Genomic DNA, 13,521 nt, shown 5'->3' on the forward strand with positions numbered 1-13,521 from the left:
TGATTTTATGAGCCCAATTCATGCATCTCCTTGTGTCTAGAGCACTCAATTCCTTCCTGGTGACGTCTGCTCCTCGTGACTAGCAGTAACCTTCACAAGGAGAGCAGAAACCTTCTTCAAAAAAAATATGTGATTAATTAAAAACATAAATGAAGTGGCAAAAAAAAATGTGCTTGCTTGCATATTCCTAAGTCTCATATATACTGACCTTTTGCCCTATCTCTTTGGAGTAGTTTCTTAGACCTAGAAAGGCTGTCTCCGGGGCTATAGTCCTCATTTTACCCTGAATAAAGCTTAACTCACAACTCTCACATTGTGAATTTTTTTCAGTTGCCAATTCCATGTTTAAATATTGTTGATATGGTGGGTTAAATATAATACAATTAAAAGTAATTTCAGACTTCCCTGGTGGTCCAGTGGTTAAGAATCCTCCTGCCAATGCTGGGGACGTGGGTTTGATCCCTGGCCAGGGGAACTAAGATCCCACATGCCATGGGGCAACTAAACCCATGCACCACAACTCCTGAGTCTCTACAGCCCTCAAGCCACAACTATGGAAGCCCCAGCGCCCTAGAAGCCATGCTTTGCAACAAGAGAAGCTGTCACAATGAGAATCCTACACACAGCAGAGAAGAGTAGCCCCCACTCACCTCAACTAGAAAAAGCCCGTATGCTGCAAGGATGACCCAGTGCAGCCAAAAATACATAAATAAATAAAATTTAAAAGTAATTTCACTAAGTTGTTGTTCTATGGTGGCTATTAAGACTTTTAACATTACATACATGGCTTGCATTCTATTTCTTTTGGACAGCATTACTCTAGAAGAAAACTTAGAAGAATATCTATGGATGTGCAAAGAATTCTTAAAGGACATCCAAAATACTAAGCATAAAAATACATAAATTAGGCTTCATTAAACACTTCTGTTCATCAAAGACAGAATTAAGAATATAAAAGGGAAACTATAAAGTGGGAGAAAATCATATCTATCTATCTATATCTTCTATCTATCAAGAGATCCCTGAAAGACAGGTTGAACTTAAATATAAAGAATTCTTACTAGTTGATAAACCAATGTTTTCAAAAAAGAAGTTGGGCCCCAAATGGAGTCATACGTGCTAAGCCCCACATCAGCAAACAGCACTTATTACCTAACCTAATTGCAGTTTCAGCCTCCCAAGGGTGTGACCTTTAACCAGTCAGTTGGGAATTTCCTGGTCAGCACTAGTGGATGATATCCCATATAGATCTGTATCTCCCAAAGAAAGATGAGGTAATTCATTTTTATCCTGGTCCCTGCATCCTTCTGATATAAAAGCCTTCCATTTTGTACATCTTTCTACTTGTTAAGTGAGATGTTGCCTGATTCGTGAATAAGCAAATATCTAACTAGATACTTAAATCCACTCGGTTGAATTTTGCCTTTTTACACCAATGACAACCTAATTTTTAAATTGGGAAAAAGGTCTTGTTTATATATTTTTGTAAGAGAAGAGATCCAAATGGCACATGAAAAGGTGCTCAAAAGATGCCAGAGAAATGAAAATTAGAATCACAATAGATGTCCTATCACATCTGTTACAGTAGCTAAAATTTTAAAGCCTAAGCATACCAAATGTTGGAGGGGACATGGAGGAACTGGAACTCTTATACATTTCTGTGTGTGCTCAGACGCTCAGTCGTGTCAGACTCTCTGTGACCCCATGTACTGTAGCCCACGAGGTTCCTCTGGCCATGGAATTTTCCGTGCAAGAATATTGGAGTAGGTTGCCATTGCTTACTCCTGTGATCTTCCCAAACCAGGGATTGAACTTGCATCTCCTGCCGTGGCAGGCGGATTCTTGAACCACCTGGGAAGCCACAGATTTCTTGGGGGGAATGTAAATAGTACAACTGCTTTGGAAGATGATATGGCAGTTTTGTGTACAGTTAAGTATAATACATCCACTCTATGACCCAGCAATTCTACTCCTAGATATTTACTCGGGGAGAATAAAAGCAAATATCCACACAAACACTTATATGTGACTGTTTACAGCAGCATTATTTATAATGGCCAAAATGTGGAAATAAACCAAATACTAAAAGAGGATGGATGACCAAAGTATGGTATATCCATACAATGGAATACTAGTCCTCAAAAAAAAAAAGAAAAAGAAAAAAAGAACAATGGCACCTGTAACGAGAATGAATTTTGAATACATGTTGAGTGAAAGAAACCAGATTCAGAAGAAAACATACCTTATAATCTCATTGCTATGAAGCTCAGGAATAGGTAAAATTAATGTGTAGTATCAGAAATTCCTCCTTCATGGATCACAGCCTTGTTCTGGTGAGGGGGCTTGCATAACTCAATGAAACTATGAGCTGTAGCTCAGGGCCACCCAAGACAGACGAGTCATAGTGAAGAGTTCTGACAAAACATGATCCATTGGAGAAGGAAATGCCAACGCTCTACAGTATTCTTGCCTGGAAAATTCCATGGACAGAGGAGCCTGGTGGACTACTGTCCATGGGACTGCAGAGTCAGACACTACTGAGCACACACAATTGACTTACGATATTACATTAGTTTCACGTGTGCAAGAGAGTGATTTGACTTTTTTAACGGAGATACAGGTTTAGATATAAACGTAGAATACGTGCCCATCTCTGTCAATGGGAATACGCAGTGGTTAACTTGGGATGTGTTTGTGTGTGTTAGTCGCTCAGTTGTGTCCAACTTTTGCGACTCCCACAGACTCTGTAGCTGGAAGAATACTGGAGTGGATTGCCATTCCCTTCTCCAGAGGAACTTGCCAACCCAGGGAACAAATCCCGGTCTCCTGCATTGCAGGCAGATTCTTTACCGTCTGAGCTACAGGGAAGTCTGTATAGTGACAGTGAAAGTCGCTCAGTTGTGTCTGACTCTGTGCGACCCCATAGATGGCAGCCCACCAGGCTCCGCTGTCCCTGGGATTCTCCAGGCAAGAACAGTGGAGTGGGTTGCCATTTCCGTCTCCGATGCATGAAAGTGAAAAGTGAAAGTGAAGCCGCTCAGTCGTGTCCAACTCTTAGCGACCCCATGGACTGCAACCTACCAGGCTCCTCCATCCATGGGATTTTCCAGGCAAGAGTGCTGGAGTGGGGTGCCATTGCCTTCTTCGCACGGACTGTATAGTCCATGGAATTCTCCAGGCCAGAATACTGAAGTGGGTAGCCTTTCCCTTCTCCAGCGGATCTTCCCAACCCAGGAATCGAACCAGAGTCTCCTGCATTGCAAGCAGGCGGATTCTTTACCGACTGAGCTTTGAGGGAAGCCTATGAGGGATGTGTTTAGTTTTTTATTATTCACATCAGGTGATTTTGGAAATATATGTGAATCTAATGCATCTTAATGCATAGATATGACATGCTGCAGTCCATGGGTGTGCAAAATTGTTGGACACGACTTAGTGACTAAACAACAACAATAGTGGTTAAATAATGGAGCACAGAGACCACGAAAAGGGGGTTGGGATGTGTAGGGAGAACATATAGACGCGGCACCAAGATGCAATAACAGGCACTTCTTTCCAATCTGACTCCACAGGGGAGGGAGCTGGCAGCCTGGGACAGGGCCAGACAGTTCCCGTCTCAAATCTTGACAATTCACATCCAGAAGAATTTCTCACGGCAGCTCACAGTCCCGATTCTCTCCTAACAAGGACTGGGATCCCTGTTGCCTCCTCCACCTGAATCGCTATTCGTAACAACCCTCCCAGCTTTTTCTGAACCCCTCAGCTGCAGTCCTGGGATGACCCGTGCTCGGTGGGCGGACCCAGGCAGTGACAGGCAGAAAGCCCTGCCCACTCTTTTCCTTCTCCCTTCCGGCGCTCACCATGAAATAAAAAACCTCATCGCTCCTCCCAGAGGAAGGTCCCTGTTTACATGACGAGGCTTGGCCATTGCCAGCCCCACCCAGGACGCCTTCCGGGTTTGAACAGGAGAATTAATAACTTCCCCACACTCCCCAGTTGATACCAGGGATTAATTCAAAGGTCCCGGAGGCGTTCTCACTTCTGAATCAGGCTGGGGAATGAACCGGGGTGTGGGAGGTCGCCTGTGCCCTTGCTGGGTCCCAGCTGGGCGGTGAAGTCTCACAGTAGCTTTCTTCTAAAAATCAATCAGACACACGTATGGCTTCCTGGGACCTTTGCCAAGCACCTGGCCAGTGTGAGGCTCTGCGCCAGGTGTGCTGAAGGATCCCGAGGAATGCAAAGTGTCGCGCAGGTTATGGAGATGAGGAACCAGGCTCCGAGAGGTTAGGCGGCTGCCTCGGGGGTCACACAGCCTCTCGGGGCAGCGTTGGGACTCACACCCCTGCCGGTTTCTGAGGGTCTCTTCCTCATGGGCTGTTGTTGGGTCAGGCAACCAGCAGACCCCTTGGCCATGTGTTTGCACGAAATAACCTCCCATGACGACTTTTGATTTTTCTTGAAGAAACGGCAGTGAATGACCTAGTGACTCGGAGACAGGCAGATACAGATGAGATGAAGGTTAGAGGACCCCAAGACGGAAGAAGAGGTCTGAGGCAATGGGCCGAGGAGACTGCATTGTGCCCAGAAACGGCACTAACTGCTTCCTGAAACTTCAAACAGTCAGGTATTTCCTGAGAGCAGGCGACAACCACAGGGGATCAGCTGGGCCTCCACACGCCCATAGATCTCGCCAGGAGAGAGTCTCTCTATCTTTTTCTTTCTCCCTCTCTCCCTTATTTCTATTCTGTTATGGGGATGAGCAAATTGACTGAGATATTTTTGGATACATGCATGAAGAGAGCTCAAGGAAACGTTCCAGACACGGCATTATGAGGTCTCAATAAACCGTATGTTGTTTTAATTTTATTGGTTCTTATACTAAATATGAAAACAACGTATACACTTTGAGAAGAAAAAAAAAAAAACACTTCAGAGCAGACAGTAAAGTGCAAAAAGAAAATTTAGATAGCACCGTTAAGAGTTAACAGCTTCTACAATTTGTGCACAGATATTTACATATATGGAGATATATATGGTATATCTATATGTGGATATTGTTGTTGTGGATATCATTGTTGTTCACTTGCTAAGTTGTGTTCCACTCTTTGTGCCATGGACTGCAGCACGCCAGGCTCGCCTGTCTTTCACTATCTCTCAGAGTTTGTGCAAACTCATGTCCATTGAGTCCACGATGCCATCCAACCATCTCACTGGATATATATAGCATATGTGTGTGTGTGTACACATACTGTAATATTGTACCTACATCAATTAACTAATCTATACTTTTCACAACATGGTCCTATCAGACGCAGGTCTGTATTGTGCGTTTCTAACTAGGCATCAAGTTGTGAACATTTGGCACGCTAGTGAGTATCGTTGCCCAGCAAAGTTTCTAACCATGACATTCACCCGACATGCGCTGTGGTTCCATCTCTCTGTCACTGGCGATGCTGCAATGGGGCATCTTTGCAGCCTCTCTGATGGTCCCACAGGGTCTGGATAAGGAAGTAGAGAAGTTGGAATTCTATTTACTGGTGGGGAAGAGGCGTGGGAATTAGAGCCCCGCCCCAGTCTGCATCCCATTGGCTGGTTCTGATTGGCAGATGGAGTGGTCAGTAGCCATGCGCTCCTGGGGTTCCCCACCCTCCCACCACCCCCTGGTCCTAGGGGCAGACTGGAGACGTTCTCTGGGAGCCTCCACCTCCAGTCCCAGCGTGACTGGCCCGAGTCCCTTGCTTGACTGTCCCCTCCAGCCAGTCCCTGAGCCCCTTCCAGCCTAGCTCGTCTCTCTGGGGACTCAGACTCCCGCCTCACCTCCTTGCCTGTCCGGTTTTATCCTCCAGGTCCGAGGCGGACAGTTATATAGACCGATTTGCCCTATGGAGAGAAATTAGGGAAGAAGTCAGACCTGGGATCCATAGGAAACTGTGAGTCCTGGGTAGATGAGGGGTCAGCTTCTTCTTTCCAAGCCCCTGTACTCCTAAGAGAGATTATGAATCTGGGAGCTTACCCCTTACAATGAGTGTCTCCAACATCTGCACAGTTTAATATTTCTGAGGTCTTAAGGTCGCTATAGAGCAATGCTGTGGGGCGGGGGAGAGGGAAAACAGATTGGGTGTTCTGGAAAAGGTATTGGTACTACCTGGCCTGATAATTGACAGTGATGAATTTAACACCTGTTTTATGCCAGGCACTATGGTAGATCATTTATAGAAATTTTCTTGAACAGATACACAAGATATATTTTGTGGCTGAAAGAATAGGAGTTTAGTGAGGTGCTTGGGCAGTCACTTGCCCAAAGTCACACAACTTCCTAGGTTCAAGTCTATGAAGTCCCTAGAGTCCCAAGATCAGAGTTGGGGTAAATTCCAGGGAGATAAGGAGAGCCAACATTTTCTGAGCACTTCCTCCATGCCAGCAGCCACCACTGTAACCTGCGTGACACTACCAGTCTCTGTACAGAGTAAGTGATTGTTATCAGCATCACCTCCACTTTGCTGCTATTGTTGTTGTTTAGTTGCTTCATTGTGTCTGACTCTTTGCAACCCCATGGACTGCAGCATGCCAGGCCCCCCTGTCCCTCACTATATCCTGGAGTTTACTCAAACTCATGTCCATCTAGTTGGTGATGCTATGAAACCACCTCATCCTCTGCCTCCCCCTTCTCCTCCTGCCCTCAATCTTCCCCAGCATCAGGGTCTTTTTCAATGTATCGGCTCTTCGCCTCAGGTGACCAAAGTATTGGAGCTTCAGCTTCAGCATCAGTCCTTTCATCACCTCCACTTTACAGGTGAGGAAATGGAGCCTCGTGTCCTTGTTATCTAATAGTTTGCCCAGATGATCCCTGAATACTCAGTTCCTGGCTGGTCCCTTCCCCATTCTGGCTCTGCCTACCCTCTCAAGGATGTGCTGTCCCTTGAGTTCGAGCCTCCAGCCAGTGCCCCACCCTGGGCCCAATGCAATAGGTACCTGGTAGAGTAATGTCTGAACAGGGCACGGATCAGGACCACAAGGAAGTGGGTGAAGCCCAGAACTATGAATATGATGAGAAGCACCAACAAGGATCCTGAGATGGTGAAACTTCTGCTGACAACAGGCCGGTGCCCTAGGAGGAGAAGACGCAGAGAGGTCAAGAGCATCATTCGCTCATCCCTTCGTATGCTCACACATCTGCTCTTTGACGATTTCTCAGCACCTTCTTCTATGTGTGAAGCTCTGTTCTGAGTGCTAGGGGCTCAGCAGTGAACAAAAGAAACTTCTTGACTTGATGGGGCAGACTCTCTAGCTGGGACATGGAGCAGGTCAGCAATTAAGCAAAGAAACATCCCACTTCATCACAGGTAGCAAGAAGTGCTCTGGAAAAGCATGAGCCCAAGTGAGGGGAGAGAGGGCGGCAGGGCAGGCTGTGCTGGATACACAGGGTCATGAACTCGTTCCACAGAGATTCCTTCACTGGGCTCCAACTGTGTGCCAGGACCGTGTTAAAAACTGGGGCCAAATGATGGTCAAAGTGCTTGCCTAACCTCTCTCTGTCCTCCTGAAGTTTAATAGTCCAGTGGGTGTCAAATGGCGTAAATTGAAGCATCATTCATACACAAAAATTGTATCTGTTCGATGCTTAGCAAATAGTGTGGAGGGACTGAAATAAATGTCTCCAGCCCCCATTCAGTGTCCACTCACGTCATTCTGAGCCAGGCTGACAGCTTCTCGTGCCCTGTCTGATGTCCCTCATGCAGCAACCCCATCGACTAGAACCCTCACTATCAAACTGCAAAGGGGGAAACTGGGGCTCAGAGAGGTGACGCTGCTGCCCCTGTTCATGCAGGGGGCAGCGGCAGAGCTGGTATTTGATCTCAGGTCACTGGGCTCCAGTGCGCCTGCTCTTCATGGCCCTGCATGACTGCTCTCTCCCAAGCCCGTCCATCTCTCTCCGTGGTGTAGAGGATCGGGCGTGGGGTCCCTGAATAGGTGCCTCCCCCACGTGCAGACTCCTTCCTAAACAGCTTCAGAGGCCACACCATGGACAGCTCCCCACCTCCCCTGCATCACCTGCCCCTGGCATGTTTGCTCTTCCTCATCTCAGGGCAGCCCCGAGGATCGTGGAGGGCAGAGGGTATGAGGTCAGACGGCCAGGGTTCGTATCTTGCCTCCTCTGCCCATTAGAACTGGAGCCTTGAACAAAGCACCCAAACTCTCTGTGGCTCCATTTGGTCACCCGTAGAGTGGAGGTGGTGCTGATAAAGGTCACTTACTCTGTAGGGAGGCTGGAGGGTCACCCAGGTTAGAATGGTGGCTGCTGGCACAGAGTAAGTGCTCAGTCAGTGTTGGCTGATCCTGCATCCCTGGAATTCGCTCCAACTCTGACCTGAGAATTCTGGGGGCTTCATAAAGGAGACAGTTTGGACTTGGGAGGTTAAGGGGACTTCATCTGACTAATGTGAGCATGGCAACACACGCTGAAGAGGACATTTCTGATGACAGGCACCCCCCAGGCAGAGGCATAGAAGTGGGGAGACTTGGGGAGAGCGACGGCCCTCTGCTGCACTCACAGGGTGCCTGGACATGGACTTCTTCATACAAGGTGACCTGGGTGGCGGAGTTCTCCGCGATGTACCTGTATCTGCCCATCTGGTCCCAGGTCAGACTCGGGAGGGTGAAGTTCTTCTCCGAGAAGCTCAGGAGGGAGCCATTGTGGATCCAGCGGTACTTGGATTCTGGTCTGGAATAGGAGATGCACTTCATCTCCACCTGGGAGCCGATCTCAGCAGACAGGATGCCGTTGAAGTCAGTGGGACTACTGCTGAGCAGCAGACTGTAGGGCCCATCTGCAGAGACAGGGCAGGACCCCCGGAACCATGCTTCTGACACCTGGGAGTCCCGACTCCTTCCCTCAGTCCACATGAAGTCCTCCCCCAGTCCTGAGATACCCCCACTCTGTACCCCAAGCAAACTCCCAGATCTATCCCAGCTAGGGCAGCTGAGCCAACGACAATGACAGTAACCGTAGCATCTTCTGTTACCAAGAGGTACTACAGCCCAGCTCCCTGGCTGCCCTTCACATAAAATAGGCATAGAGTAGAAGCAGGCATCACACCTACTGCACTCCGGGCATGTTTTAAACATGTCACACATTCACACACTCACTCAATTCCCACACGACCCACGTGATCACAGCCACTCTTGATCCATTTCATGCCTGAGGATAACGAGGCTCAGAGGAGAGGTTTAGGGATTCACGAGTCCCCCTGTTGACCTACAAAAGGACCAGGCAAGTACCCTTATGACCTGGGAGGAATTTCCCTGAATGCTTGCAGCCCCGGTGTCTTTGGCTTTGGTTCCGAACCTCTGGCCAGTGAGCAGCGCGGGAGGTCAGAAATGATGAGCCCTTTGTCCACAGCTCTCGGGTTAGGAAATCTGAGACACTGTAAGAGTCATTCCAGATTTAAATGTGATAACGAGGCTAGACTTGATGTGTTTCCCAGTTGAAAGAGGTGAAAGAGTTGGTCAGTGTGAACAGTCCTGGAATGTTTCAAAGAATCTGAGTTTCACTGCATTTCTAAGTTTAGTGCCTTGGATTTACAAGAGAATTTGAGCAGGTCTGAATGGGTTGCCAATTTGTGTTGATGGGCAGCGGAGGACTTCAACAGAGTGTCTATAAAACACATAACTTAGCTTGAAAACCAAACTCTTTAGGGGAGTATAATCAATCCCATCCCAGTAACAGCAAAAGTGAATATGATTTTTACTAAATTTAGAAGAACTGAATAAAATGATCAGGGAGCTGAATTTGAAGACCTGTGCACAGTTGGGTTTTGAAAAATTAAGACTAGAGACAGGTGTCACAAATTCACACTATTTCTAATCTAAGAGGTAGGGATTAGGGCCCCCATTTTAAGCAGAGTGGAGACCAGGGTTCTGAGCAGTGAGTAGGGTTCTGAAGCCTAAGGGTTAAATAGTCAAACCTGGGACTCAAACCCAGGGCAGCTGTCTGCAAGGAGGCTCATGCCACTCTCTCCAGTTCTGCCGGTCTTACTGCTACACCCTGGGAAAACCCTGAGCCCCACCCCCGGCTTCACTCTCACAACCCCAGAACACTCACAGGCCACTGTCACATAGACGAGGTCACTTTTCTGAATGAGCTCTGGGAGAATTTCTATCCCGCACTGAAGTGGTGAGTCGAAGCGGCCGAACATTCGGATGACGAGGGTCTTGTTGTCCGGGGAGATGGTCATCCGGTAATTGCCGGACACCGGTACATAATTCACATACCACTGGACGTGGCTGTCACTGGTGTAGCAAGTGGCAGCAACCGCATCCTCACCATCTACGACGGAGGTGGTGTTGACTGAGATTTGTGGGATTTCCAACTCTGGGTGAACCAGGGAGGAGAAGGTTAGGGGTTGGATCTGTCTCCCTACACTCTGCTCCTCTCCAGTGGGGATTTCAGGGTATGTTGGGGGAGAAGCCCAGAATTATAAGATAGGACCTAGGATCCTGGCAAGAGAGCATCCCTAGGGCTGAGAGGGACAGAGAAGCAGGGATGGGCATGAGGCAGTCGAGATGGGGGTTCTCTATTGAGCCTGTCTTCCAATGCTCTGAGCCATCTCTATGGCTCCATTATAATAACCGTGAGTTCTTACTATAGTCCAGTGGCCTGATGGTTGCTTCTGAACCCCCAAACCAGGACATCCCCATCAAAGGAAGTGCAGATAGAACTCAAAGTGAGAGATAACAATTCCTCCCATTAACTGTTCCCATTCTCTTTACAAATTTCTGCCTCTAACCTTAAGGCAGACCACAGCGATGGATAATACTGCCATTTTACAGATGAGAAAACTGAGACTCAAAAGGTGACATGGTATATAAAGAGTCAGAGGTGAACTAAGTTCTTCCAGCCTTCAAAATCCATACTGTCCTGCCTTAGCCCTGTGGAACACCAAGAGCTCATTGTTTCTCCATAACAATTCCTCCCATTAACTGTTCCCATTCTCTTTACAAATTTCTGCCTCTAACCTTAAGGCAGACCACAGCGATGGATAATACTGCCATTTTACAGATGAGAAAACTGAGACTCAAAAGGTGACATGGTATATAAAGAGTCAGAGGTGAACTAAGTTCTTCCAGCCTTCAAAATCCATACTGTCCTGCCTTAGCCCTGTGGAACACCAAGAGCTCATTGGAGTAGACAGAATTCCAAGATGGCCCCATGATCTCCACTCCCTGGTATAACTCCTCTATAATCCCATCCCCTCAATGCGAGTGGAGCTCCTGACTTTCTTGTAGCGTATTGAATGTGGCTAAGGTGATGGGCTGTCTCTCACTGTCATCATTAGCTTTGTTGTATTAGACTCCTCTCTAGACAGAGAGATTTTTGTTAGCCTTGAAGAGGCAAAGAGCCAGGGTGTGAAATCCTGTGGACAGAGTCACACGTGAGAACACGGCCCTGGCCAACACCCTGTGAGTCTCAGTGCTGGAAATGGCTGAGCCACATCAGAACTTCTGACTCACAGAAGTGGGTGTTCTTTTAAGCTACTAAGTTTGAGGCTATTTGTCACACAGCAGGAGATAACTAATACACTGAGAGGGAACCTGAAGCCCTTGAAGGTAGTGAGGATCCCATTTCTGGGGAGAAGCTGGGCTACCATCCACCAAGGCTCCCAGTGTCATCTGGAGGTGGGTGGAGGCTGGACGGTGTGAGTTCCAAGGGACACCATCCCCTAAACCTCCAGTCCAATTCAGCTGCAGTTGGGTGGTGGGGCAGCTGCCAACTCACCTAGAATCTCGAGCCAGCCAGTTGCTCTCTGGGTGTCATTGATGGTGTCCACCCTCACTGTGTAGTTCCCCGTGTCATTTAACTGTGACCTCCTGATCCTCAGGGTACCTCTAATGGACACACTTTCCCGGCCGCTGTACATGGGCCCATCCCGCCTGGAATGAGATGTGGTGTTGTAGCTGATAATCAGATTTTCCTCAGTGTCATTTGCACCCCGGTGCCAGCTGTATTCCTGAACATCTTCAGGGGCGTTCTCAATGGCCAGTGAGCTCATATATCTTTCCACTCCGATGAGTGAATCCGGGGCGATGTAGATTTGGCTGGAGGCCTGGCGGATCACGCATGCCAGCAGACTGGCTGAGGAAGACAAACAGAAAAAGACACACACACATACATACATGCACACAGGTTTACACATGCAGACCGTGATCCACAGAGACCTTGGAAAATGGGTCAAGGGCTTCTAGCTCCTGAAGGACTTGGCAGTCTGTTCCCCTGCTCTCCATCACCTCAGTCCCTGCCCTGGTGCATTCTTTTATCATCCTGTTCCAGGCTGGCCTCCTCCCTGAACTCCAGTCCATCCTCACAGGTCAGTTTTGTGGATCCTTATGTAGCCTCACAGGTGACCCTGCTCTCCCTCTGCTCACGTATCTTCCATGGCTCCCCAGTGTTCTCACAACAAGTTCAAACCCTTAGCATAGCTTGTGAGACATGTAGAGAGAACTGGTCTCTAGGACCTAATGCAGGCTCTTTTAGAGTCACACCTACCCTACTTTACCATCTTCATTCATTCACCAGAAGACACAGCATCCTAACTGTGTGCCCCAGCCACACACACAGCTCTTCTTGACCTGTCACACATACTCTTCCCCACTTCTAGCACCCGGATCCCTGCTCCCTCCTCCCCATGTCCATCTTCCTTCTTGATTCACTTCTGTGTCCCCAGCTCCCCGGAGATCAGGGTGGAGCCCAGCAGGAGGGCTCAGAATGGTTATCTAGGGGGATTAAACTCCCCCAAGAGGATTTACACTGTCTTTGATTTATCATCTAGGTTCAGTGGCACAAACACCAATGGGGGTGTGTATCTGTTATCTCCTAAATGGAGGGGGGGCAGGTGTCTGCTGCTCTGGGAACCCTAAGCCTTGCCTCCATGGAGGAGGCAAAGACAGCTGAGACCCCCTGCTCCAGGGATCCAGGTGTGGACCCTAGAGGTTTTGGAGGACAGTGTATGCGGCCACTAGGGAAACACGAGAGTGGTCAGTATCAGGAGGAAGCAGAGTGTTTGGGGGGAAAGTGAGGGGTTGGGAGGGGTCCTGCCACAGAGGCAGTGGAGGGCATCAGGGCAGAGGAGGTGAACCCAGAGGAAGTGATTGCTGGGAATTGTGAGTTGGGGTTCAATATCATCATGCCTTGTGGTGGGTAGAGATGAATGTTACTTCTGTGTGTGTGTGTGTGTGTGTGTGTGTGTGTGTGTCTTGGGCAAGCCATGCCCAGGTGTGTGAGTTCATGAAAGTTCTGCTGAGGGTCCTGGGTCACTCCCTTCTCCTCCACCTCCATCCTGCTAGCCCCACTGTCTTACCCACAAGGACCAGTTCCCTCCAGAGTCTGCACCTGGGTCTAGAAAGGTCCATGAGCCCCTCCAGTCCTCCTGCTGGAGGCGTCTCTCCAGGGACCCAGCCACCTCCTGTGCCCTTTTACAGACCCGCGTCCTCTCAGGCCCCAGGTGTGGTCTCCACCCACTTCCT

General features: G+C 48.4%; 1 protein-coding gene and 1 long non-coding RNA gene across 2 annotated transcripts; both read right to left on the reverse strand.

The window, feature by feature from the left end:
* Window positions 1–5,174: 5,174 nt before the first annotated feature.
* LOC122692414 lies at window positions 5,175–7,101 on the reverse strand. The gene is made up of 3 exons (XR_006340647.1): window positions 6,973–7,101; window positions 5,818–5,880; window positions 5,175–5,498 (listed from the first exon to the last, which is right to left on the reverse strand). It is a non-coding gene; the product is annotated as an uncharacterized LOC122692414 (long non-coding RNA).
* A 665-nt stretch (window positions 7,102–7,766) lies between these two features.
* On the reverse strand, window positions 7,767–13,483 carry LOC122692796 (carcinoembryonic antigen-related cell adhesion molecule 18-like). Its single transcript, XM_043900622.1, has 5 exons — window positions 13,356–13,483; window positions 11,777–12,133; window positions 10,103–10,372; window positions 8,553–8,828; window positions 7,767–7,771 (listed from the first exon to the last, which is right to left on the reverse strand). The coding sequence occupies exons 1-5, from the start codon at window positions 13,405–13,407 to the stop codon at window positions 7,767–7,769; spliced, it is 960 nt and encodes a 319-aa protein (XP_043756557.1). The 5' UTR covers window positions 13,408–13,483.
* Between the last annotated feature and the right edge of the window lie 38 nt (window positions 13,484–13,521).

Source organism: Cervus elaphus, chromosome 4 (assembly GCF_910594005.1).
Source record: "Cervus elaphus chromosome 4, mCerEla1.1, whole genome shotgun sequence".
NCBI classification, from domain to species: Eukaryota; Metazoa; Chordata; class Mammalia; order Artiodactyla; family Cervidae; genus Cervus; species Cervus elaphus.

Bases quoted from the DNA above. Each gene is read 5' to 3' on its own strand.
- LOC122692796 (XM_043900622.1), bottom strand. From the start codon at position 13,407: ATGGACCTTTCTAGACCCAGGTGCAGACTCTGGAGGGAACTGGTCCTT. The intron at 10,373-11,776 runs GTGAGTTGGCAG...TGGTTCACCCAG, and splicing joins TGGCTGGCTCGAGATTCTAG to AGTTGGAAATCCCACAAATC. The intron at 8,829-10,102 runs GTGAGTGTTCTG...CTGTCTCTGCAG, and splicing joins CGTCTATGTGACAGTGGCCT to ATGGGCCCTACAGTCTGCTG.